Source organism: Neodiprion lecontei, chromosome 4, assembly GCF_021901455.1.
Source record: "Neodiprion lecontei isolate iyNeoLeco1 chromosome 4, iyNeoLeco1.1, whole genome shotgun sequence".
In the NCBI taxonomy this organism is placed as follows: domain Eukaryota; kingdom Metazoa; phylum Arthropoda; class Insecta; order Hymenoptera; family Diprionidae; genus Neodiprion; species Neodiprion lecontei.
In genome coordinates, this window is record NC_060263.1 from 20,296,215 (window position 1) to 20,322,588 (window position 26,374).

The 26,374-nt window shown below is 37.5% G+C and overlaps 4 protein-coding genes across 7 annotated transcripts; 2 read left to right on the plus strand and 2 right to left on the minus strand.

Annotated features, from left to right (window-relative positions):
• Positions 1-1,115: 1,115 nt before the first annotated feature.
• LOC107221595 (methylsterol monooxygenase 1) lies at positions 1,116-13,285 on the minus strand. 2 transcript variants are annotated; one of them, XR_006903744.1, is made up of 7 exons: positions 12,963-13,285; positions 6,142-6,356; positions 5,022-5,270; positions 3,210-3,393; positions 1,907-2,079; positions 1,551-1,823; positions 1,116-1,472 (listed from the first exon to the last, which is right to left on the minus strand). XR_006903744.1 is itself a non-coding variant. In XM_015660641.2 (6 exons), the coding sequence occupies exons 1-6, from the start codon at positions 13,243-13,245 to the stop codon at positions 1,620-1,622; spliced, it is 1,308 nt and encodes a 435-aa protein (XP_015516127.1). In that variant the 5' UTR covers positions 13,246-13,285; the 3' UTR covers positions 1,116-1,619. The 2 variants fall into 2 exon arrangements, 1 of the variants encoding a protein (XP_015516127.1); XM_015660641.2 differs by having other exon boundaries at positions 1,116-1,823.
• A 2,709-nt stretch (positions 13,286-15,994) lies between these two features.
• LOC107221574 (transcription initiation factor TFIID subunit 13) lies at positions 15,995-17,962 on the plus strand. Of its 3 annotated transcripts, none has more exons than XM_015660613.2 (4): positions 15,995-16,165; positions 16,301-16,538; positions 16,606-16,707; positions 17,579-17,962. In XM_015660613.2, exons 1-4 carry the CDS (start codon positions 16,139-16,141, stop codon positions 17,581-17,583), a joined length of 372 nt encoding a protein of 123 aa, XP_015516099.1. In that variant the 5' UTR covers positions 15,995-16,138; the 3' UTR covers positions 17,584-17,962. The 3 variants fall into 3 exon arrangements, 2 of the variants coding, with proteins under 2 accessions (XP_015516099.1, XP_015516098.1); XR_006903745.1 differs by having other exon boundaries at positions 15,996-16,165; positions 16,606-16,776; XM_015660612.2 differs by having other exon boundaries at positions 15,996-16,165; positions 16,606-17,962.
• Positions 17,963-18,149: 187 nt separating this feature from the next.
• On the plus strand, positions 18,150-21,327 carry LOC107221582. The gene is made up of 4 exons (XM_015660621.2): positions 18,150-18,963; positions 19,337-19,508; positions 19,701-19,829; positions 19,953-21,327. Exons 1-4 carry the CDS (start codon positions 18,848-18,850, stop codon positions 20,184-20,186), a joined length of 651 nt encoding a protein of 216 aa, XP_015516107.1. The 5' UTR covers positions 18,150-18,847; the 3' UTR covers positions 20,187-21,327.
• Positions 21,328-23,321: 1,994 nt separating this feature from the next.
• Positions 23,322-26,358, minus strand: LOC107221573 (AMME syndrome candidate gene 1 protein homolog). Its single transcript, XM_015660611.2, has 4 exons — positions 25,990-26,358; positions 24,677-24,787; positions 24,395-24,600; positions 23,322-24,219 (listed from the first exon to the last, which is right to left on the minus strand). The coding sequence occupies exons 1-4, from the start codon at positions 26,193-26,195 to the stop codon at positions 24,053-24,055; spliced, it is 690 nt and encodes a 229-aa protein (XP_015516097.1). The 5' UTR covers positions 26,196-26,358; the 3' UTR covers positions 23,322-24,052.
• Positions 26,359-26,374: the final 16 nt, after the last annotated feature.

Below are 26,374 nucleotides of genomic sequence, written 5' to 3' on the forward strand. Positions count from 1 at the left end.
TTCTCAAATTCGAAGGTACATCCGACACGGGATCGTCAAGTACGGCTGTCCGTGCAATCATCGAAACGACGAAGCATCCAATTTCATTCGGGACGGAGGTGAAACAAGCGTCGTCGAGATTCAACGACCTTGGATCCGAATGGTGTATCGGGCTGCGGTTTTATTTGCATGTCGATTGAGCGGTTCCGTCAGAGTATCGGACCTGCACCACACGGACCACACGTGACTTAGTGGCGGTCGAAGAGGTCGAAGTAGTGAAAAAGAGCGCCGTGGTGTGATTTCGCGGGAACCTCTTGACCAGGAGGGTCGCTCCCTCGGGAGCCGGGCTGCAGGTAGCCGCGATCTATCCTTCCATTGACCGCCACTCCATTATCAGGACAGTAACGGCGTGACCCTGGCGCCAGGTCCATTGTTAGCTTATCGGGAACGTACGCGCCTTTCTCTCTCTCTCTCTCTCTCTCTCTCTCTCTCTCTCTCTCTCTCTCTCTCTCTCTCTCTCTCTCTCTCTCTCTCTCTCTCTCTCTCTCTCTCTGTCGGGGTACCGAAAGATTACCCGACTGGCCTCTGTCCAGCGACACCGACGCCGAGTCGACCACCGTTAAGACCAATTCCGGTGGTCCTGCTCGACCACCGGAACTTCGAAAAGGACCGCGTTTCCTTGATTAAACGACCCGTGCTCTCCGACTAACGAGACAATCTTCTCATTCCGAATCTACCAAGGCTCGATATTCGTCCAGAAAATATCGTCAGATCTATCAATTCAATGTCTCGGTAACGTGACGTACGTTAATCGTCAGTCTTGCAACATTGCAAGATAAATTTGCGATTTATGATACTATTTTTTTTTTCTTCTTCTTCCTTCTGTGAGAAATATGACTAAGCGACTGTTTGTGAAAGACGTGTCTAAATCGTGCAGGGATAAAAAGTATCGAGATTATCTGTACGATGTAAAGATACAGCGCAGGTGTGCGGATCATTGGTTGATTAGGAATCAAACGTATCATTGCGATTTAATCTGATTTTTTATTTTTTTTTATGCCTGTTCTTGTCAAAAGATATTTTTGATCGGACAGTTCAGATCAGTTGGAACAACGTAAATTGATAAGAAACGTTCATTACAATTTGATTTCGTTTATTTCACTCTTCGATTACAACTAAATGATATCTATCTGTTGATTCACAGTAAATTTTCTTACCGTGATAATTACTAATGACAATATTAATCGCTTTGTTAATTACAATATGTCAATACCCTGGTATCTAAAAATATTACATTTTAGTCCAACTATATCACTAACTATATCTATAGAAAATAATTATCACACCGACGTCGGTGATCCCGGTATATTGCAAGAATTTAAATAACATAGATCGTTGACAAAAAGCTTGAGACGAACTGGGCACGAGTTATAGTTGTCCCAAATATCCCGCAGTGATTCGACGACTAGCCGCAATATAACGTGGGCCGAAAACTGTGCAATGATTTTTATTTTCTCCCACATTTGAAACAGAGGAGAAATCGTTGCCCCAAAATTATTCTTCATACTCACAGCTACTCGTTCGTACAGCCGTCTATGAAAATTGATGAGCAAATCTCGACGAACGACTCGCGCGCTGACTTATTCCAACTTCTTGCCCTCCAACTCCTTCTTCGATATCTTGTATATCAGTTTGTTGTCCCTGTAGGCGAGGGGGTTTTCAGAATCCCGTTCCTCCATGTCAGCCTCGATTTCGTTCCTGGTAGCCTCGCTGATCAGCTTTCCCTTACCGTAGTAAGTGTCCTCGGTGTAGATTCGGTCCTTCTGTCTGTACGTGCCGTGGATCTGGAAGAAGAAAGATGACAATGACGGCGTGCAAATAACGACGAAAATGGAAGCCGGAAGCCGGTAACGAAAATGCGCAAAACCTTGTCCCAGATGAAGCAGTTGAAGCCGAAGTTGACGTGGAAGTATTGGTGATGGTTGTCGTGGAAGATCGCGTCCGGCTGCCAGGGCTGCCACCAGTAGGCCTTGAAATTGATGCCGGAGTGGTCGATGATGCCGTGGTAGTAGTTGTACATCGCGATTGTGCAGTACGGCACTGCAACGAGGTAATGAGGGGCTTACGAGGGTGGAAGACAGGTGGGAAGCCATAGAGGCCGAGAGAAATTTCTACTCGTACTTACAGTACAGTCCTTGACTGTTTTCATTTTTTTTACAATAGTCGGAAAATCAACAATTCTCGGTACAAAACGAAAATTAGCTTATTAACTCTAAGTGGAAAATCTAGTATGTGATACTATTTTCTTTAGTCACTTGTGATATCCGTAAATGTAGCATCGGCAGCTTTAATCACACTAAATAAGTATTTGTTCTCGAGGGGTTATTTACGGAGATTCGGATGTCGCATGGCATCCCTTGAAATCGGTTGGAAAAAGTTTGAAACTCCTTGAATTAGTTTGACAACGCTCGCAATCATTTTTCAACCGATTAAAATTTACTTGAAACTACTTGGAAATCAGTTGAAACTCAGTGAGATAGTTTCAAGCTGTACATGGCTGTTTAAAACCCGCTTAAAATTACACGAAACCACTTAGAAATCTTCTATAAGTTGGTAAAATCAATTTGAAACCATTTGCAATCATTTTAAAACTACTTGAGGCTACTTGAAACTACTTAGAAGCTGTTTGAAACTGCTTGAAATTAGTTTAAGACAGTTGAGAATGGTTTCTAAGTCGCTTGATACCGTTTGAAGCTACTTAGAAATCGCTTGAAACTCATTGAAATAAGTTAAAAACTGATTTTAATAATTTTTAAATGTTTCAGACGTCTTGAATCCGTTTATAAATCGGCTGAAACTCTTTGAAATTAACGTGAAACAAGTTGGAATAATTTTGAAAGCCGCTTGAAACTGTTTAAATTCACTTTGAAAGCGTTCGAAAATATTTATCCTTGATCTGTAAGTAAGTAACCTCTCGCTCGTACTAAATTTTCTTGTTATTCAAACAATATCTAAATCGTTGTCGCAACGATGCCAATTTCACTGAAAATCTTTGGTGTCTTAAAAAATTGAAATTCTCCCAAGTGTGCAGAGATTAGAGCGTGACTGCGAGCATTCCTGATCCCTCTGTTGCAACCAGATTCAGGAGTTCGAGTGCAAAATAGCTCGCGAATTGAATTCGAGAATCTCTGGTTTCGCGGTTTTTGGGTATCATTCCATTTCCGACTCACCCCAGTGCGTTGGCAGCGCGAACAGTGGAATGCAGAGGCATATTTGAATGTGGAGGATCTCGACCGGGTGGATCGCGGTCACTGAGAAGGCAGTCGGCTGTTTGTACTTGTGGTGCAGCTTGTGGAAGTGCTTGTAGAGCCAGGGGGTGTGGTAGATACGATGGAGCCAGTACGTTGCGTAATCCTGCAGTACGTAAATTTCTCAAATTTAGAATTCCGCCGAGCCGTATCTCCGTGAATGGAATTTCATCCCTCTATCCCATCATTCGCAACTGCCACCTCAGATTTTTATGCTGAGATTGGTACGAAAACCACGAGCTACCCCGAAATAAGTGGATCCATCCAGAACCACTCAGCATTGAATCAAAACTCGAGCTCAAAACGCCGTGGAAACTTGTTTAAGGATGAATGGCGTCTACGGTCCGGTAAAAGCAATTTTCAAACGGAACAATCACCGAGTAAATATTGAATAAGTGCAGCTGCGACTTATGCAGCTAGCTAGGTCAAAAGTTGGTCCTCTTAATGTGGAAAAACAAAAAGAGTTGGCGAAAAAAGCTCAGTTATTAACAATGGTTAATTCATCACAAACCGTTCTGCATTATTTTTTAACTAGTGAAGAGAAAATTCACTGTTTATACAATTTCAGTAAATCATAGTTCATTTTGATTTTAAATACGAATTGCCTGAACTTGAATTTTTATTAAACTTTCCAATCGATTGTAAAGTTAATACGGGCTGCATATGTAATTCTTGAGGTTTCATTTGAAAAATTATTCATCTCATCGAAAATCCGCGTGTAAATCATTTGTGCAGAATTCATTAGCCGACAAAATGATGAAAAAAATTCATTCAAATTGGATAATCTATATACATGACATTAAGAAAGGCTCCAAATAATATAATCCTCAACAAACGAAATATTTCGATCAAGATTCACGGTTTACTATATTTGTTTTTTTTTTTACGCATCACCTATCAGAAGCTGCAGATTCCAGGAATAGTTCTAGGTTTACTTTTTTAAAAAATTATTTCGTTTTGACATCTCTTCGACCGGACCGTACACCTAATTCATCCTTAGAACCTCGAAATAGCGTTTTGATGTTTTCCACGTAGACATTGAAATATCCGGTCACGTTTCGTGGAATGCGTTTAAATTCGATTGCGCTAAACTCACAAGAGGTAAATGATTAACTCGTAAACGATTTCCTGGAAAATGAATTTCAAGCTTTCTCTGTACGCGATTAAATTTTCGGGTTAAAGGTCTGAGTACGGTTAGCAGCATAAGGCGAAGTTTGACCGGGGTGGATTTTTTCCCGGAAACGGGGCCAAGCTCACGGCTAACGATACGACAATCAAGTTTGTTCCAACACAAAAGAGGCACCCTGCTAACTCAATAATAAGTCAGCAGCCAAGGCGAATTTAATTATCGAAACCCCCGCAGGATTCGAACCGAAACAGCGGAGCTAATTCGTTCCGCCGCGCGTCGTGATTCCTGCCGTTTTGATTTTCCCGGCAATACCGCTGTACAATAAATATCCGGAAACGCGATCACCCCGCGAAATTCAAACCTTCGTACGCCGATCACGTTGTTCCGGAAATCTGAACGTCGCGCCGGAAGTGCCTTGGGACCGCCGCCAGCCGGACGGCAATGATGACCTTCCAACCCTCTTCGGTTGTATCGTCGCGTCAGCTTCACCGTCAGCGGATTTTCGCAAAAAAAAAAAAAAAAAAAAACTACCCTCCACACTTCAGGTGGGCATACTAAAACATCCACTCCTCTCGTCGTTTTTTCGTCCGTTGACCCGCACTCACCAGGTAAATGTAGATCACGGGCCAGGAGAGGAACCACCAGGTCCACGAGTAGTCGTCGAATTTATAGTAGACGCTACAGGGACCCCCGTTACTGATGTAGCAGGCGAGGCAGGCGCTGAAGGTGCTCGTCAAGAGAAGGCTGATCGTTCCGATTATTATCTCGTGACGCTCCAGCTCCGGCGTTATCCATTTCTGCGGCTGGCACTTCCATTCCTCTGCCTTGTCCCGTTGGCGGACGTAGAAGTACCACTATCGAACAGTGATATGAGCAAGATTGTAATTAGTCTATTACAGATTACGAACTGTGGATAGAATTTTTAATTGGGATGATCGTCGAGTAGAGATTACATTTGTAACTTTGTAATTTAGGTGAAAGAAGCTTCGAATTAAATTTTTTATTTCGCAATTAAGACGCGAGATACAATGGAAATCACGTCTTGCGTACTTTCCAACTGGAATGAAATCAGAACACGCGTCGCGTTTCGCATCTCGAAATCGAGGCGAAATAAAATACAAATTACATTTTGTATTTTGTGATTAAGGTGAACTGAAATACGAACTACACTTTGGTAAATGCGAAACTAATGTGTACGATAATATACAAATTACCGTTTTGTTTTTCGTTACTGAGGTAAAATGAAATGCAAATTACGATTGTGTTTTTTAATTACAGGATCGAATATGAATACATGAAACATAGAAGTAGAACAATCGTTACATTTGTGTTTTGTCGTCGGGATAATTGTAAATTGGAACAATGACAGACATATTACCTTTTGTCTATTATGCAACATACAAATTATTGAAGGTATAATACATCCGTATTTTGTTATCAAGTAATTACAACAACAATAATTTACAATACACATCTAATTTGTATTTCGTTTCGCTCTAGTTGTAAAAATAAGATGTGACCTGTATTTTTTTCACTCACAAATACAAATATACTTTACAATTTATCTATCTTAAGAAAAAAATATGTAATTTGTACTAAAAATATGATTAATCACAAATTGTAACTAGACAGTTCCCAATACTGCCACTGAAGGCGTTTCGGAATCACGTTAAACGGAATTTGGCAGTGTTTCTCAAAGGCACTAAAAAGAGAAAGAATACTCACATGGAGAAAACCGCCAATGGCAAAGTACATCGTGTAGGACACGGAGCACGCTGCGACCCAATACCATGACAAATTTTGCAAGTAGAAATTCTCCAGCGATATTTTGGCCCAGTCAACCGACGCTGACGTCTCATCTTCGCCGCTTGTTCCGTTCTTTTCCACCGTTCCATAGCCAAGGTGCTTCGCAAAATGCACCACAACTAACAGCCATTCACCTAAATGCATTTTTAAATGAAATATAATATACATACGTGATAATAAAATGATCGATGTCTGAATTTCTTTACGAAACTCTGCTGTATCAAAATGTCGCAATTTGATTCACGCGCAAGTTCTGCGGGACTAAAAAACACACTAAAAGCATGCGAATAGTGATCGAATCGAATAATTCAAATTTTTCTAACATCGACACAACTCTTTTCATAAACTCTCCATAGAAGAGGAGTTTATTTCCATAGAAATTATTTTTAATTTTTTGTGAATTTCTTTTCGTGGTTCTAATGAAAACGATAAACGAAAAAATATTTATTTAAATAGAAATATATTCCACTTGTAATCTGATTGCAAAAAAGTGCGCTGATAAAAAGTTGTTCATGAAATTCAAAGATTCTTTAACGAGTCGTATAATTGGGTCAAAAAAACGTGAATCTTGAAACACAAATCTAATGAAATCATTAGATTCTCATCGAAATATGTTCTTAAACTCAAACAGAAGATACTGTAGGTAGATGGCTTGCAATTGGAATCTTTCGTATACACACATAATACACCACAACGGACTTCAATTGTTTATAAATATATTTAAAACTTTACTGAGAATTTGAATTTGAAAGTTAATATTATGAACAATATTTCACCAATTTCTTTATACATTCCAATGATAATTATGAATAGAAAATGAAAACTTTGCGGTTTAGTGAAACCTGACGTGTTCGATCATTATTTAATTATTTTTTTCCATGAAACTTTAACAACCAAAACTTGACCCTGAATAAAGTAATCAAGAATTTGAAAAACTGCGCCAAGTTCAATCAGTGATAAAATAATCACTCGCATTCTTTATAATTATATTATGGCTAGTTATAATCGGTGATTGTAGCTTGTGACAATTATATCAGATTTCCGAGAGGCCCGAAAAAGTTTTCAAACGGACTTTGACTTCTCAGAAGCGGAGTTTGCCTTATCTCGCGTATTATTCCGTATTTAGCGATCACTATCTGCCGCCTTAAATAATTTTCGCATTTCGCCACCTGCAGACCAACGATTGAAACGTTTGACACGATGAACTTTGCCCATTGTGGAAAAATCGCTTTGTCCTTTGCGCCGAAGAGTTATCACTGCAGTAGATATAATCACGTTATCGTTTCAAAATGCAGCTGTAGTAAAAAAATTATAAAATCCATTGAATAATTGTCGGAATATTGTGCCAATAGCCAGAGATTAATCAACGGCTGATGATCGAGCCAAGTTAAGCCGACGACGTTTCGATAAGCTTCGAATTCTTATCGAGAACCAGTCTGTAAGGTACAATGTACTACATTCGTCTAATTCGACAGACTTGTTTTATACATCGCTGAGAAAAACTTAATTAGTTACAGTTACTAGCAAAATTCTAGTGAAATCAATATCGGTATACAACAACTATTTAAATATTGTTTGCATTACAAAATATGATGTGGTACAAGTAACTATCAAGGTGTCGATACTTGATTTTCTGGTTAAAGCTAAAAAAACTCATGTTCCATTTCTACTCAGAGCAAGATATTTTCCAATCGAGATAAAAAAAAAAGAAGGTAATTAATTTTTCAAGCTGCACAGAGTAAGCATAACTATAGAAACTTCTCTCTGTGCGTATTACACGTATAAACGGTTTGTATGTACGTATATTATACGCCTATACAGAGAAATTTAAGGGGCGTCGTGCTGTTATTTATACCGCTCCGAGGGTTAGCGGCAGCTTCAAAAACACCTCGTATATATCGGGCATAAAACGAGTATTCGATTTTCTTCGTGGAAAGTTTTCATTCCTAAATGCTTGAAAGGCACTCGCCGAGCGGCTCTGAGCCACCGGGTTTTATGCACCCACGCCGAAATCCCGAACCTAGCGTACAGACGGATTCAGAAGTTCGCCGAGAACACGATGAGAAAGAAATATAGGTATAATACATATGTATATACTACAGGTATTTCTCAACAGCCCGTCATCCCTTCGCTCAAATGTATAATTTATTTTTCATCTCCCTTGTGAATACATTAAACGTTCACTGGACTAAAATTAGAAATTAGAATTTGTATTGTCCAAAAAAATAATCACTTCGAGTGAAATTCTGTTTACAATCCAAACCGCGTAGACGTACGAAATTATTTCTGTATAATAATAACAGTCAAATGTTCGCTGTGTCCGAGAGAAATGTTGTCTTTTAATTTTTTTAATTTTTTTTACAACTTCGGAAAACGTAAAAATAATGATAAATAATTGAGAAAAAAAAGCTGTATAAAAGTAATTGTATTCCTTCCATATCGTTGGTTTTCCTCGATATTTTCATTGTATCATTTTCATTACCTCTTGTTTTCTCTAATAATGATATACAGCAATTACATTACCAGAGATACGAGAGTGGTTGAGAAACATGCAATTCGAGCCCTGGGGGGGGCTTGAGTAAACTTTGGAATAAGAGGTGCAAAAACGGAGAAAGGCTGATGGGAGTAAACAAGAAGTTGTGAATCCCACTGTACATAAGTAGGTGTCTCTCCATATAGTATATTGTACATCAACCTGAAGCTCGATTATATAAATATATATATATATATATATATATATATATATATATATATATATATATGTATGTATATATATACATTTAGACAGGCAGACGTTCAGTTCCTCACACAAGAGCGCAATAAAAGTTGATACCATCTCAAGTAGAAGATGGAGGAGTAAGAAGAAGAAGAAGAAAAAGAAGAGGAGGAAGAAGAAGAAGAGGGAAAGGGAGGAGAAGCACATCGAGTTCGGGGTAAAAGTTTATTTTAAAACCATATTTCTTGCAACAGTGGTGCTGCCGCTGCCGTCGCTGCTGCAACAGTCGGTAGAAATATGGAGGCGTTTCTTAATCCTGGGGGAGTTTTCATCCCCCCGCTTTCTTGCCGAGAACGTCGCGTGTGAAAGGAGTCGTTCAAATGGAAAATTCAAACGTCTTCGCCGCGCGGTTTCGGTTATAGATATATATGTATATATATATATAAATGTGTGCGTGTATTTTATATATATATATATATATATATATACACATATCTTCAAGCCGCGTACTCTTCACTTGGCCCGAAACGTCATGAGAAAAAGAAACGGATCCGCGCCGATTCGACGACGCTGTGTGGAAAAATCTGTCAATTTAAGTTATTCTTATCCTTTTTGCTATCATCCCTCGGTTTTTCAAACCCGTCCCGCGGGTAGAAGTAAAAGTTAAGAAATAAAAATCGAAAGAACATGCGTTTTAAAAATTTGAAAGAATTTAACGAAACCCATACCTAATAAGGCAGCTGAAATGTATTTTCAAATTCAAAAACCGAAAGTCATGCTTATATATTATGAAATATACACACAGTAGCTCACGTTTAAACCCCGTGATAAGAATTTATACTCGATGTCAAACAGATTCAGACGGATTAGATTCTTTCACGGATATTCCGGGTTATTTTTATCGCTGTATGGATATGGTCACGATTGAAGAGGGTGAAAAAAATTCCATTACATAACAATTGCACAACAATTTTTCTTGGCATATGCGGACAGATGAAAAATATAAGGATGTCAATTTCGATAAATTTATTGCACCTCAAATAGAACTACGCAATTTTTAAAACATAACATACAGCTATCAGAATTATTTGATTTTCTGTTATTCCACAGTGTCCGTTTTCTTCATGCATTTGTTTATTTGTTTATTTTTATTTTTTTTTTCCACGTTTTTCGTTTTTTCGAAATACAAAACTACGTCGAAATTGTCGGCAAGTGTCAAGAAGAGGTCGGGGGGCAATGAAATGGAAAGAAAAGCAAAAACGTAAGAAAAAAAGTAGAACAAGAAGAAAAGAAAACAAAGAGAAATGTGCGAATGACAGAAAAATTTGGATGGGATCTCACCCCATTCTTAGAGCATATGTACATACTTATGTACATACATAAGCACAGATATATAATATGACGAATGTATACCGAGAAAACTTGACAGACGGTAAAGTTTGCCGTGTATGTTGAAAAACGCGTATCGCTATAAGAATAAGAAAAAATTATAGGGCTGAGGGATTGATTTCGCCCAGCGGCGACTGTAACGACGCCGCTGAGTGACAATAAACTTCATTCATGAGGCAATTTGGCTTTGAATCTACCATTTTTATATATAAAAATTGTCATAATATTCGTATTTCGTCGATAACCTCGGTGACCTCGGATCAGATCTTCGTTTTCGATAGTCGTGTCACGTTTTGCGTTGACCCTTGCGATCGGATTGCTTACTCGTATATGCCCGGTACACGCGAACTTGTTCGCGGTGCAACTCATCTAACAAGAAGTAAGCAAATCTGTCTCGACGAGATTTCTACCACGTGCTCGATTTTATCTCCCTAAAGTTTTTTCACATTATTTTTCTCCCTTGTTTCTTGCGTGAATGATATTTGATGCAGATGATCGATTCAATTCGCATCTGTTTCAAAATCGTATTTCTGGTCGGTTATCTTCAGTCTCTATGAAAACGTTTTCATTTTTACGCAGTTGTAGATGAGAAAAGAAAAACAAAGAGTTTCCCTTGTTCCAACGTATCCGCAATCTATGTGTCATCGTTTCTTTTGTACTTACAGTCGGTTTAATTGCAGTCTAATCGCGAGCCAAGAAGACAATTTCTCTTAAGCTCTTCATCGATGAGGCGAAATAAGAAGGTATAAAGAAAAAACGAACATCTCGCAATATCGTCGAAATTAACTGCAAGAATTGAAATGATGAATCGAGATACGATTATAAAAATTATTTCTCAATGATTTAATGCTTTCATTAGTTCAAGTAATCTGCAGTGAAATTTAGTATTGTCTCATCATTCGTGATCCGGATGATGAAGGGCGGACATGAAGATCGTGGAAATGTTCGATCAATCAAAAAGACCTTTTGGCGGCGTTCCCCTGCTTAACGAGGTTGGCGAGCGCTTTTCAGGGGTAGGCGATAAGGGGGGTAAGCCTATGTTTATACGCGGGTCCAACCGATGGTTCTCAACGATTTGAAAAAAGAATCATCAAAGTACAGGTTTTCGACAAACTACTAATGTAATATGCATCGTTTATCAACTAATCACGTTTTCCAAACGAACTGAATTGTATTTCTCTATTATACAATTCCAAAAAAATATTTTATAATCATTCGCTTGATAATTATATGTAAAACCTTGTGAAAAACACGTCATATTTTTTGCAGTTATTCGCAAACGACACAGACAAAGATCTTCATACCTTGCGATTATCTTCTCAAGGGTACCGTTTACCATTTAGATATTTCGCCGCATACCTGTCACGTACTATTAATTATTCGGAATTTATGTGGACCATCCTTCTGAGGTTTTGCGTAAAAACATAATTAATATGAATAAATATTGTGTAAAAACTTGAGTCGCGTGACTACATTCCAATTTGTTTCACCAACCTTCTTAACATCAAGGCGCAAGTAATGTCACGGGTCGTCTAATCCCTGGGGGCGCGAGATGTGCAGGGTAAAAACCTGTCGCCCCCGTTTGACGTCGACGCTGCTTATACCCCAGCAATATTTGGGGGGGGGGGGGGGGGTTGGAGCCTTTGGAACGGGTGTAACGTGACGTGGGGACGAAGAGCGAGTCGCGAATTTTTTTCCCTTCCTTGGTACCTGTTATATTTTATTTTAATGCATGTATTATACGTTCAGTTTCTCTGACGGGGATGGATCGCCGTCAACCAGGAAGAAGAATTGAAAAGCAACATGCCGTTGGTTCGAGGAGGTTTCCAAAATTCTCAGCAACAAAACTCTCACTGATCAGTTTTGACGAGAACAAGTCGACCATGTAGGCTCACGAATTTTAGAAGCTTGTACGAGTAAAATTCAAAACTCATTACGTAGAGTAGCATTCAAAGAAGCCCTACCACCCACATATAAAAATTCACTCATTGTCGGTATCATTTTGAAAGTTTTATACATAACTTCAACATGAAGTCGAAGTAGTGACTTTATGACACTCGTTATATCTATTTGTTGTGATTTCTTCGAGGGTTTCATCAGAATCCTGTTAACAGTCATTGACTTTTCCTGACTGAGTGCGCACAAATCGATTTTTCGTCATGGTGAGCCGAAAACGGGATTCCACGCCCGTGTCCAAATCGTAAAATCCCGTTTTACGCCTACGTTAGACGAAAAATGTTGTTCCCACCACAGGCGTAATAATTTACGCCGTAGGTACGAAGATAGCTAATTGCGTACCCAAATGAGTGCGCAAAATAGTACATTCTCGCACTAATGCGCGAATTGAATCGAAATATCTAGTTACACTACAAGAAAAGATACTTCGATTCGTTTCCGTATTAGTTTGGGAATATACTATTTTGCGCACTTATTTGGGTACGGAAAGTCGAATTTTGCGTCCTCAATTAAGAAAAATAGTATGCGCACCACAAGCATATGATTCTGCGCACTAGTTACCGGATTTATTATATCGTTTCATCACTATATTAGTTCCTTGATCTTTTCGACTACAAATATCGACTTCTGATTCGATTTAGTTTTCCTCAAACGTTCGAATAAGTATAATTATACTCACCGCGCATCGTCGCGCCGAGAAGAAATATCGCGCAAGTAGCGATCGCGGAACCTACGAAATTCGGCAATCGGCTCCAGATCTTCTCCATCTGATCGCTGTACTTTTCCATCCAAGTAACTGCCATCGGATCGAAGGTTTTCCGCTTCTTTGTACTCTTCGAATTACTCTTATTGCTGTTATTTTTCGCCATCGTCGACATTTCCGCGGATGATGATGACGATGATGAATTCGAAGGTGCGTCGCTGGCCGGCACCAGCTTCGCCCTTTTCACTCCGTTCGTCATCGTCCGGCAAGCCTCAATCGACGACTGACTCGAGTCGAAAGATTGCGCGCGGACTTGAGCCATTCCTCAGCTCACTTTTTTCGCAACTTCTTTTTTTCCTTCGATCCTTTTATCGCGACTCAACTCTTCGCAGTTATTATCGCGCTTTATCGAACTTTGGGCTAAGATCTGCGAATTTCACCACAGCGATTAAGATTTCGCGATCTATGTACCGAAGAAGCATACATACATGTATATGTATAGTTAACGTATGTTTGGTTATGTGTGTGTGTGAATTGGGACGTGCTAATTGAAATGCGTGACTATACCTCCAACAATTATTGATATAAGTACCTGTGATCGACGGTCCTCGGCCATATTATTACACATGTAACCAACGATAAGGATTAATATACGCTCATTCTGATATTGTCACGTATACCCGTTTGGAATCAGATAAATCCGATCGGGCTGAACGATGCGGATTATATTATAGATACATCAGTTACGTACACACTGTAAATTGATGACCGTCTCTGCGCAGGTGATATATTCGAATCATCGTGACATATTAAGTGATATCACATAGTTGCAATGTATCGCATAAAAACAAGGCAAATACACGCGAAGTGAAATTTTTGTTCCGCACGTTACCATGCAGCCCTTAAAACAATTTAAGTTTTTCGCCGTATCCAAAAAGTCTAGTTATTGGTGCAAAATGATATTTAGTTGTGTTCCTGTGATCGCGAAATCCAGTACGTGTTACTCTTCTTTGTAACTATTATTCTAGATGTAATTCTATTACGGCAATGACCTAAGCGCAGATATCACCACGAATGCCTTCTTTCTCTGCCGATTGATAAACATTATTTATATTCGCTATCGAGGAGGGCTCAATTACATACGAACACATACGAACACATAGTTCGTTCGATCGCTGTTATGAGTACAGTGTCTTCGATTCGTGGAATTGGTTGAGTTGACGATTCTTTTTCGCAGACAAGATAATACTGGATAGCATTTATGCACATCGATTCGTTATAGATTTGCGTATCCAACGTATTCGCGAAATTAGTTTTACCACTATGCAAGCAAGACTAAGCATACACCTTATAAAAAAAAGACCCGAACCAAGGTTGGTGGGTCTTACAACTTGTTTACGTGTTGATTAAAATATCACGATTTATTTTTAACCGAATTACCGACTAATTCGGTAATGTTACAATTAACGACGTTGGTCAAATCGAATAAACATAAACACACGCTACAACCGCAATCATATTATTAAACAAAAAAGATTTTCCCAAGCTGATCGAATTCGATTACAGATTCTAGAAATGCTACTGTACGGAAACAAGGAGGGAATCTTAGAATTTCATGTATATTACGTAATAAGTAAAGGGTGTATGAAGAATATTTAAAATACATGGAATAACATCGTATTAAAAAAATCAACGAACGCTCTTTTAACTGAAGTGCTGTCAATTTTCTCCAGTGATTGCCTGTATCACGTATTATTATTATTGTTGTTGTTGTTGTTGTTGTTGTTGTTGTTATTATTATTATTCATAGAAACAGAACGTTTCCTCTATTTCATTCATACATACAGCTCTTTCATTAGACAGATAACATTTTGCCTTATCGACGCATCCCTTACCGTCAGCAGAAAGGGATCCGCTTTTGTATTTTTCGTATCCTCGATTTAGTAGCGCCTTCTGACACGGAACAGATTTTGTAAAGAATTTTTGAGGTACCTGAACGGTAAATGCATGTCGTATTTGCTGTGTACTATTTAGCAACTCGAAAGCAGTGAGTAATGCACAGCGCATTTGTCATAGTCGTAGAATAACACAATTTCGGATTAGATTTATACAAAATTTTGCAACATATTTAAGATTATTTGACAGATCAATCGGCCGCGCTTTTGCGCGCCGATTTCGCAAACGGTACATGACAAAGTAAAGCACTGTCGATGTGCTCAGCCTTCGGCTCTTAAGTCGAATATCTTACAAGTAATCAAGTTTTCAAATTTGACAGCGCCTTTTGCGCGTCACCCTGATAATTTTCGGGTTCTAAGTGAAGGCATGGCATTTGTATAGTGATAGCGAAGAATCTTGGCGTAAGTATTCCCGAAATTGGGTGGGTGCAGACCTAGGTCCACCTTTTATCTTGATTGATGTGAATGATACATGTAAGGTGATTAAATTTGCCCTTTTTCGATCTTACAAAGCCATCAATTACCTTAGGGACATAGCGTTGATGCAAGTTGTTCTCGATAACATTTTTAAGTGGTTTGAGTTGAACGAAACGACATGCAACATTGTTAAATGTGATTCTATAACATTTGGTAAAAAAAAAAATCATTCAAAGGATTTCACTTATTATAAATTGGGAAACTGTTACTTCATACAGATCACTGAAGTTAAGGAATTCTAGGTATTTATTTTAATAACAAATTAACTTTTGTAAGACACAAAAAAAACGGCAATAAATTTCAAAGTAATTAAGATAATATTAACCATTGTTTGCCGTTAATTTAAAGCATATGAAGTTTTTTAAATATTTAGTATTACTGCAATAACATTTGTTAATGTTTATGATGCGTTTATTTTCGACCACTGCAGTGGCATTTTGTTATGGTAAATATGCTCTGTATTATCCACTGAGTTCAACCCTCAGCAACGAATCCTGCTATGCCGTCGGCGTTTTTTCGTCTCACTATTAGGAATGTTTCGTTTTCGACATTTGGCATCACTGACTAACGTAAGCTTCGTGAGATGGGTTTTGACACAGAAACTAGTAGATCTCTGTTTGACAAGTGTTGGAGTTTTCAACGAGAGTTTTCTGTCAATTAATCTTGTTCAAAAGTCGTTATTTAATTGCCAGATTCTTGTGAGTCAAACGAAATACGTCAATGGCTGCGGAGGAAAATTACGAGCAGGTAAATTGGTCATAATGAAATGGTTTGTTCATAATTGAGGGTTGAGTACGAGCTAAGCAAAATAATCTAGCCTAACGTAAAGTAACCTAACTCCTGGAGACCTTAAGCCTTGATTGGCATTCTTTATTTGATCAGTTCGAAGATGAGGAGACGGAGATTCCGATCGGAGGAACGCTTCCGGGTGGAAGAAAACGGTTATTTTCAAAGGAGCTCCGTTGCATGATGTACGGATTTGGCGATGACCAAAATCCATACACCGAAAGCGTTGACTTTCTGGAAGATTTGGTGATCGAATTCATCACCGAAATGACCCACAGGGCAATGGAAATTGGACGCACAGGCAGAGTGCAAGTCGAAGACATTGTCTTCCTTGGTGAGTGAGCGGGAATTTTAATTTGTTGTGCAATATTATCTTAAACTTGTTTCACATTGTTTTCCAGTAAGGAAAGATTCTAGAAAATACGCCAGAGTTAAGGATCTGCTGACAATGAATGAGGAGCTTAAAAAAGCAAGGAAAGCCTTTGACGAAGTGAAATACGCAGGTACTGTCAATCAGTAGGAAACCGGTTGATTGATATTATCAAGTAAAAACAAAAATATCATTGGTAGAGGTGTGTGAATTCATGATTTTTTGGTTTTTGTTATTGCAGAGTCTAATCCAAGTCTTGTTGCAATATATGAATAATTGGCCATCCAAACACATTCTGAAGTATTTTCTGAAACAAGTTTTCATCATAGCATAATATCCAATCAGGCTTGAATCAGACTCGTTAGTTTTAGTTTATTGCGTATAAAATAGAGCTATGATTTGTTGTTTATGAACTGATCGAGCGATGGTTTCTAACAGGAATGGGTGGCGTTACTGTAAATATTGCATCCTCACCATTGTTACTATTTTTTGTTTGGTTTGTTTTATTACTATGCAATTGGGTGGACTTTGTCATGTTTAAGTGGTTGCGCTATTGAATCTAAATATGGAGGTCACTGAGTTTCAATAATTGATCAAATTGGTCTGTTTTATTAAATTTAATACCAGGTAGCATGTAATTAGTGTTTTGCATCTCATTTTTATTTTGAATAGTCGGTTGTCAAATATATTGTAAATAAGTGTTGCATCATAATTGATTAATTATTGAGTTGCGTTTTAGAATGTTAAACCAAAACAAACAAGGTTGCCTGTTGAATTTATTCGAATGAATATCTTTTGTACATTTATAATTGAATACCATGGTACTTTAATGAATACATTTAACAATCGTTTTGGGTGAAGATTAGAAATGTGTACTGATGTTGCATAATTACTACGTCATCTAACTAAGTGATAATGAATCAACATAGTATCATATTTGAATAAATATTTTAAACGGAATTAGAAACGCTTGGTCTTAGTAACAACCTATATTTTACTGGCAGAATAACATCGTGCGGTGAAAAGAAATACCTTGGTTAAAGAAGGAGAAGGAAATGTGTAAAAATACTTGTATGGGCCCAAATCAACTATGCGAATGGTCTGCCAATTGCAATTTGCTGCAATTTTCAATTGGGCTTTGACACAGCCTATTTAATATCACTGCGACATGATCATCGAATTCCAGACTGCAACCAGATTCTCGATTTTAACGGAGTGATATGTTTGATGCAGTACAGAGTGAGTTTCTTGACTTGTTGAAGAATAATTCATCTCCGTATGTATGTACATATATTTATGTGTCTATTTGTGATACCTGGATTGAATTTATTTGTACATTCATGTAACTTGCTCAGGATTTTACCAATAATCAATGTATGGGCGTTGTACCAATGCTTGTTATATATTATACAGTACACGACTTTTCCCATATCATACATCCATTTATTTTTTTTGCCACATTTCTCCCGCATTTTCCGTGCAAAATTCCGGGAAAATTGGAATTTAGAACGTCATGCTGACATGCATCAACGTAGGAAGAGTTCGAAAAAAGGCGCGTTTTTTCGTGGGTCTAAAATGATTGGTTGATGCTAATTGATTACTTGAGAGCAAGACATCTGGTTAGTAAGTAGTGTCTTGGCGGAGTATTAGCACGGAACGATTGGTTCAGAGAAGCAAACGGTGAAGCATTAATTGATTACATCGTCATTAAAACAAAGGTGCTATCCTTAGTTCTGAGAATAAGGGCTTCTCTGATTGTGAACTGTACATGATTTTCGGAAGATATAACGGTGACGTGTGAAAATTGTATATACGCTGCTTAATACTTTATAGATGTGAGCTTGGTTGATAAAATAACAGGCAATGTGGCGTGTAAGAACTAATAATATGAGAATCTTGCACGTATGATCGTAACTGTATACGTCTGTATTGGTCTAAGAACTATGGTAAGGGTGCATAGGACTCTCTTGCGGTCACTACAATTTTGCTACAAGAACTTGCCTTGAACTTTTCCAAAATCAACTGCAAATTGTCGTTTTCGAGCTGATTAATACCGCACGTCGTTACTGTAATTTTTCGAACGGCTGCACTGAGAGCGGGTTCTTTAGAATTCATTCGCCATTGGACGAAAACCACGTGATTCGCACTGATTGCAACCACTGAAAAGATTATTCGGAAAATCAGTGCGGAAAATGCTGTAAGTCAGCAGACGACGCGAAGATTCACGTGTAGATACCGGCGTCCGCAGCAGCGGGTCGTAATTTCCCCGAATTATGGCTTTGGTAAAACAAACAGGTCCGTTGCCTACAGACGCCGTGCCTTTGGACAAAAACGAAGCTTTGCGATATCAAGTCGATATGCTGCGGCACTGGCCGAACCAATTAGAGGTGTAAGTCTCAACCCAACGTAACATAACCTAAAAATAGGTTAGAAAACAGTTTTTCACTAAGTTGAAGTTTTTAACGTCAATGAAAATATGAATTATTACGAAATCCCATTTCTTTGCACTTTTAGAATTTTCTAAAATTCACTAAATTATAATCCAGCAAAAATACTTGGGATTCCAAACTTGACTTAGAATTTAAAAACATTCTAAACTTGCAGAATATTAATCTCTCATCAATACTTCATGATAGTAACGTTACTAAATTCAACTTAATCATTTTCATGTAGTCGTCTTATTTTCTTGATATTCAAGAGTTGTCATCTACGATTTAATCAAATCCATTGTAACGTAATGCGACAATCGCCTAACCCTTTAGATGGCCGCTTCGCAGTGGAATTGGCATTCTTAGTATTACTGCTGCAGTAGCTGGTATTTACGTCAATGCCCATTATAGAAGAAAAATGAAATTGATGAAAATTGGAAGTGCAGCTACCTATTTGCCCATTATTGTGTTGCCTGGTATAGCAGCTACCTTAGCACACAAACTGGTAAGACTTTGACGGGGAAAACCACTATTAGCATTTCTTCTAGAATCAAATGCACTATATGCAGTATATGATAATCTATCTTTTAATCAAATTCAACACTCTCATTGCCAGATCGCTGCTGGAAACATATACCCAAGATGTTCGTATGTTCCTCATTTTATTTTATCACAGCGATATTCTTTTCGCTTCTAGTTCGTCACAAGGGATATACTTCTCGAAAGAAAGAAGTGCCTACTGTGCCTTGAGACAAGAGCAGCCTTGCTGCAATTTACAGTCGGCTTTCTCTATCCAATGACGCTAGGTCCAATGGGAAGTGTTTTGGTAGGTAGTGAAGTCACTGTTTCTCAAACACGTTCGAAGTAACGTATGTAGGGATTCAATTACAGGAATTTGAAGCACATTTGTCTGTGCGATATGTAATTTGATCCTTACTTTTTCTTACAGCTTGCGACGCGATATGCGACTTACAGACTGCCTAATATAACGAACGATTTTTGGGGTCTGATATCAGTCCTGAGAAAATTTACTCGTCCAATCAATCTGCAACTATCAATTATAGCAATTGGACAATTATTTTTAGGATCGTGTATTACTCGATTGGAAATAAAGTCTTACTACAACGTGAAGCAACAACTGTTGGAAGCTGAGAAAGTTTATGATAACAGTCCATTTGTTTAACGACAATAAGCAATCATAGGTGAATGCAACTCGCATTGTTGCCGTGCTCTTATCCTCTGTAATACATGTACCCAGATCAATTGGGTATAGTTTTTTATTACATATATGTACTTCGGTAGTATTCGAGTGTGTGTGAGAATATTCGGTCACAAATGTTCACTGTGTACAAATATCCCTCAAAGCGAATGTTGAAGCATGCGACGAGAAGACTCAGGTGGGCTATGGCATTTGTAAATTATAAAGATTGATAGTCTAAATAAATTGTACTATATGATATAGAAAATTTAATATTTATTTTGCAATTCCATACATTTTCATGTTTAATTATAAACTAGAAGTTGCTCACAATATTATTATTATTATTATTTGTTTACGTCTATATTTTTTTCGTCTTTTCTTTTTTCAATTCTTTCTCCCTGTCAAATATTTTTTCACTACTACTCACTGAACACCTAAAGTAACTATAATCTGTTTTCAATCGCTTTTGTAATCAATTGTTCGATTTAATGTAAACCACACATCTAGGCACATAATGATTTCTTTGTTTGTTCTCCTATTTACAATTTATTAGAATATCAAATAAGGAGCTGCTCGCGGTAATGTATAATTTTTCGTTGAAGATTATTGCATTTCATTAATAACCGTAAATTTTTTGAACAATTGAAAAGATTAGGTGTATTTGGAATATTCAAATTTTATTACCATATGTGTGAATCTGGTATCGAGAGATGACGCGAGCGTCACTTTCAAATCACCTACATATCTTTTCCGACATTGTTGAATGCTTCTTTCACGAATTTTCAAAGCTGAATAATGAAGTGGATTTAAATAGCAAATTTGTAGATAACGTTCAACCCAAAAGACTTTTTCTCAAATAAAACGATAGCAATTTGTTGCATAGCTGGCAACTTATGACAATATAAGAGTATACAGTATATTATAATAATCTACTAGAATAGATTAATATTAAACGAAATTCAACAACATGAATGTTATAATTTGATTAATTAATTAATTAATTATTATTATTATTAGCAAACTCTAGAAACAACAATGAATAAATTGGCAGTGAATTAAACCAGCTACCTCATTGGGCTGGATGATCTAAGTAAAGCTAAGGAGTCATGAAAAAGTGGAAGAATTTCATTGAAAATTCTGCCAAAGTACACGGTTAATCACCTGATTAACAACAAAAAATTTTTTTAACGAAAAACGCTCTATAATAGGGCTTTGATATTAATTTGTTCCGAACCATCTTATGTACAATAGCTGCATACAATGCACGAAATAAATCAGGCATATATATCTACAAGCTTATATATCTGTTTTTATTCACAGAGTATTCGGTCAACCACGCGGTATTCAAAGGTTTGTGGATTGCGTATCGCATACGTATTTGCGTTTTAAGTCAATTTACCGCGAATTAAGGATGACACTAAATCGCTTTGGTGGGAAAGATACCGGCGTGCATTTTTCTGGATATTTAATCTGAGCTGAGCTTACTTGTCAGTCAAATATTTGAAAGTGAGAAAACTTTTTTGAAAATCAAAAATAAAATATACAACAAGTCTATACTATTATCAAGCACTCGATGCATCGAATGTTACAAAGTTGTACATATATGTATGACGTCAACATTAATCACAGAGCAATCAAAATCACAATGAGATCGTCATTTATTAGGCTTTTTATGCGCCTTCCCTTAAGGTTAATCGTTTTAACATACATTTTAGATTTATTGTTTGTTATCATTATTATTCTTATTACAGATATACAATGTGGATCACTCTCAACATACTTATTTGCAGTAATTGTGTATCCAGATACAAGACACGTCTAACTGCCCCTCATCGCATTACGTTTTGTCAATTTTTTCAATTTTCTATTCACATTTTATACTCTGAATGTATCCTAATTGTTTATACACAGTCATCATCTTTGATATGTTTACGTTCGATGGTTGACCTCATTGAAACTGATCACTTTGTATAAATTGCATAGGTTAAACTCATCTCGATGAAATATTGAGACATTGACAGGTAATCGTGGTCAGACGAGGGAAAAAGTATCATTGAATAATAGTTACATGGCAATTAACAGTGAAAAACAAGTCTCCATTTCCAAAAAAACGAAAATAAAAAATAGCAATGAAATACAAACTGAAAAAAAAGATGTATTACGCACATATCTTACTTTTAGTTATGATGGTAACGTGTTTGTGATATCAGGATTTGTAACATTGCAATTACGATAGATTTTGCATCTGGCGTGATCTGTAACCACTTTTGTATATTTTTAATCTGTCTGAATTTTATAAGTAACTCAGCACGAAGTATCGAGACACTTTTTGTTTTTTCATACCGTCAATATAAGGGAAGATTATTAACTACAATTTTTTTAATATATATTTTTCTATTATTTGCCTATTTTAATTTTTTATTTATTCTTTTTTTTTCTATGTTCAATTATGGTTAATAATAACAGAAAAGTTGGCATCGCGATGGAGAGCCTATATAATTTCGAGGATTCAATAATAAACTGAATTTCACGGTCGCTTATTTGAATTAATTGTGCACAGGTTTTTCTTTATGCTTTGGTGAAACTGTTTGGTTCATCCACTAAATTGATATATACCGAAACACCGAAAAACAAACGGATAATGATAAGTACAGGTGTGTGAATATTCATAAGATTCAAAAACACTCTGGTAAAAACTTCTGCCTCAATTTTAGTAATGTTTTTTCTTTCAATTTCATTTAATTAAACGTATTTAACAGAGAGATAGGAAGGATAGGGATTTTATTTCAATTTTGAATCAAAGATTTGCGAGCTAGAATATGAACTTTAGCATTATCGCTATTCAACTAGATGCTCTAATATTGCTGTAAAGTTTTCAATATTTTATTATTTATTTTTTTTTTCAAATATATATATATATATATATATATATATTCATTTTTAATACAGTCTCGGACAGAATAATACGACAAAATTATTCATTTTCAGATCACAACATCATCGCGACTGGAGCATTAATATATATATATATATATATATATATATATATATATATATATATATATATATATATATATATATATATATATATATATATATATATATGTATATATATATAATTGTATATATATATACAATTTAGACACACAACTCAGCTCGCAATTAATCGAGAGCTATATTATCAAAGGCAGTAAAGAACGAACTAAAGAAGACAGCAAAACAACAGTATCATGGAAAAAATTGAATTACTTTCTTCAATCAGTCGACACTGTCTGACAAATGACGACGTTGAAAATTTTTCCCCTACCGTATGACAAAGGTTTACTCTCCAATAATAATACGCATCCTCAAGGAGGACTATAAGGTATCATGAATGGCAGACTGTGTATGCTAAAGCATACGAAGTATAACAGGCACCATTTAAAACAGTGAAAAGTTGCACGCAATAATTGCCACTGATGTCATTTTCGCTTGCGCACACCGTGTTCATAGGTACCCTGCGATTGGCAGTAAAAATCGCGCGAATTTTGCGACGAATGGGGTTGCTGGAAGGGCGGTGGACCGTGTCTATTCCACCAAAACGGTGGGTAACTCTGTACCGGTATCAACGCCGGTGGAACCTGCGTTTGCGGAATCGGATGAATGAAAGACGACGGGTGGCTTGGTTGTACCATGACTAAGGTGTGCTGAGGGATTGTTGTGTAATTGCTAGGCGTTTGCTGGATCGAAGGATCGCGCTGAGTCTGAGAGGCGCGATAACAACTTGGGTCAGAGTTTCTGTACCGATAGTCAATGTCTGGTTGGTGGTAACGAGGCGGGAGTCCCTGCGAAGGACTCCGGGCCAGCTGCTAGCATTGCTGGCTATGCCAATGACTCATGTAGTCTTGATAGCTCACAGAGACCTTTTCGCTCCTGTATCGAGTTAGCTTCAAGTTTCTCCTAATATCCGGCGTCACCACTCCCTTGAAGCCCCCTTTCCGCAACAACGAGTCGATTGTTTGTATTTGGTCCCAACCTGGGTTTTGAAAAATTGAACAATCCCAATGAGTCTATTGCTTTTATTGATTCACTGTTTTTCTTTCTTCAGATTGTGCAACGACTTCGATAGTAGAGTGCAATTTTCTTTTAAATTAAAGCTTTGCAAAAGTAGATTCTATTGCTTAACTGATATGTTGGAAAATGGTACAAACCTTGTTCAGTGGCTACTTCAGGTAAATAAGTGGCAGTGCGCTTGTTGCCCTTTTCGTTGTGAAACTCAATCCTAATACCGTGAACACCGACTTCCCAATCAAGATAGTCTGCACCGTCTTCAAAATGACGAAGAATCGAGACGCTGACGTGTAGGCGAGGAAGTTCGTCTCGTGTAATGGGATTAAAGCGTGAATCCTTGAAGGCACTGAAATAGCAAAAAAGGTCGATGTAAGCTGGGTATCAGGGCAATGCTGACAGGTAGAAAAAAAAGGGCTGTTTACCTAGTCGCTGCGTATTCACGGAGTCCAGCATGAAGGTGCATCGCGTTGAAAGTGCCAATGCAGCCCCTCAATCGTTTGTCCTTTCCAATAGCCCATGTCACAAATAACGGGCTGCAATTGTGGTCTTAGTTAATTATTCAATTATATGCTGCTTCATAGACAGGCGGGCCCTCATTTATCAACGTAGAACATCAACACAAAGCAGCCTTCGTATCTTCGTAAAGAATTACACGGTGTCAGTTTTGATTATGTGATCGCAATCTTGTACATGATAATTTTGAATTAACTGTAAAAATGAAAGGAAAAAAGTCCCCCAAAAAAACTCGTCTGTAAGTTTGGCAAGCTAAAAATCAACATTTTACAAAAGTTTTGTTGTTAGATACTCACATATTGAGTATTCATCAAATTATCATGTTCAAGAGCTATAAAGATCTCTTCGAATATGCGAAAATGAAAAATATTGGTATTGTATATAAAAGTTTAGACATCAATGCTTCGTTTTGAATTGCTTTAAAACTTTTCGAAATCTGGTAGTTATTAGAGTTTGCTCAACAATTACTCAATTTGTTCAGAAGACTGTTTCTTGCAGCGTTGCTGAAACAGATTTACTTTTCTTATCTGTAATCAATCGAGTATTGTAATTTTTTTATCAATTTCGGTGCAACGTTGTAAACTTGAGAATTTCATGCTCGCATGATAAACAACAAAGTGTGTCAGTAAATATCTAAAAAAATAAACTTCCAAATAAATTATGCCACTGTAAATTGAGAATAAACGAATCTAAAAGGTTTCTAATGATTTGGAAAGCATTCAAAACGAAACATCAATATGTCCAAGCCTTTGTTTAGGATTCCAATATTTTGAAATTTTCACAGATTACAAATACAATCATTTGATAAATACTCCATGTATAAATCCATTTTAGTAAAACTACGAAAGAGTATAGATTTTTGGCCAATCATACATCCTTAAAAGATAAATTCAATTTGAGAAGGAAAATTCTGAAAAAAGATTAGAAAAAATAACATACAATGAAACCGATCAAAAATACGCGTCTAGCATGTTTTCGGTGTTTCGAGAGGGATGATAAAGAAAATTTTTAAAGTTTTGTTACTAGGAGGACAACAAAGGAGGACGATCATAATACACAACAAAGAAAACGCCGCGTTTAGAGGAGAATTAGGAGGGAGAGGGAGAGAGAAGAGGAAGAGCGAGTCGGGGTGGGGGTAGAGGCGGCGGGAAAAAGCATCAGTGCGACGGTAGAGGAGGGTGGCGGTGGGAGGGAAGAAGGGGGAGAAAAGAGAGATACTCACAATGCATCATTGCTGAAGTTTGGCGTTTTTGGAGGATCGAGTTGATGGAGCTGACAATAAAGGACGTCAAAGCAGAAGAAGCACATCTCCGGATGAGCGATAATTCCGTTTCGTAGACCATTTTGCAGGGAGGATGTGCCGTTACACGGTATGCTCAACGAGTTGTTTAACTTTTGCTTTTTCGTTCCACAACATCCAGCGGCCATCTTTAAAACACGGGTACTGCACGCAACGCGAGACGCGATTTGTCGTTGGTCTAATCAACTAACACTTTGTGCACCGTGCACGTTACACTCTCGCTCAGTCCTCTGCCAGGCCCGATTTTCCAGGATACCTGAATCTCACTCACCCTGACGTCTTTCGACGATGTGACCGCGCTCCGCCA

Coding starts and splice junctions, on each gene's coding strand:
- LOC107221595 (XM_015660641.2), bottom strand. CDS start 13,245: ATGACGAACGGAGTGAAAAGGGCGAAGCTGGTGCCGGCCAGCGACGCA. Junction 6,357..12,962: donor TCTCGGCGCGACGATGCGCG/GTGAGTATAATT, acceptor AAATGCATTTAG/GTGAATGGCTGTTAGTTGTG. Junction 1,824..1,906: donor ACTGCTTCATCTGGGACAAG/GTTTTGCGCATT, acceptor TTCTTCTTCCAG/ATCCACGGCACGTACAGACA.
- LOC107221574 (XM_015660612.2), top strand. CDS start 16,139: ATGGCTGCGGAGGAAAATTACGAGCAG. Junction 16,166..16,300: donor CGGAGGAAAATTACGAGCAG/GTAAATTGGTCA, acceptor TTATTTGATCAG/TTCGAAGATGAGGAGACGGA. Junction 16,539..16,605: donor CGAAGACATTGTCTTCCTTG/GTGAGTGAGCGG, acceptor ATTGTTTTCCAG/TAAGGAAAGATTCTAGAAAA.
- LOC107221582 (XM_015660621.2), top strand. CDS start 18,848: ATGGCTTTGGTAAAACAAACAGGTCCGTTGCCTACAGACGCCGTGCCT. Junction 18,964..19,336: donor TGGCCGAACCAATTAGAGGT/GTAAGTCTCAAC, acceptor CTAACCCTTTAG/ATGGCCGCTTCGCAGTGGAA. Junction 19,509..19,700: donor CTACCTTAGCACACAAACTG/GTAAGACTTTGA, acceptor TTTCGCTTCTAG/TTCGTCACAAGGGATATACT.
- LOC107221573 (XM_015660611.2), bottom strand. CDS start 26,195: ATGGCCGCTGGATGTTGTGGAACGAAAAAGCAAAAGTTAAACAACTCG. Junction 24,788..25,989: donor AACTTCAGCAATGATGCATT/GTGAGTATCTCT, acceptor CCACAATTGCAG/CCCGTTATTTGTGACATGGG. Junction 24,601..24,676: donor CGTGAATACGCAGCGACTAG/GTAAACAGCCCT, acceptor TTGCTATTTCAG/TGCCTTCAAGGATTCACGCT.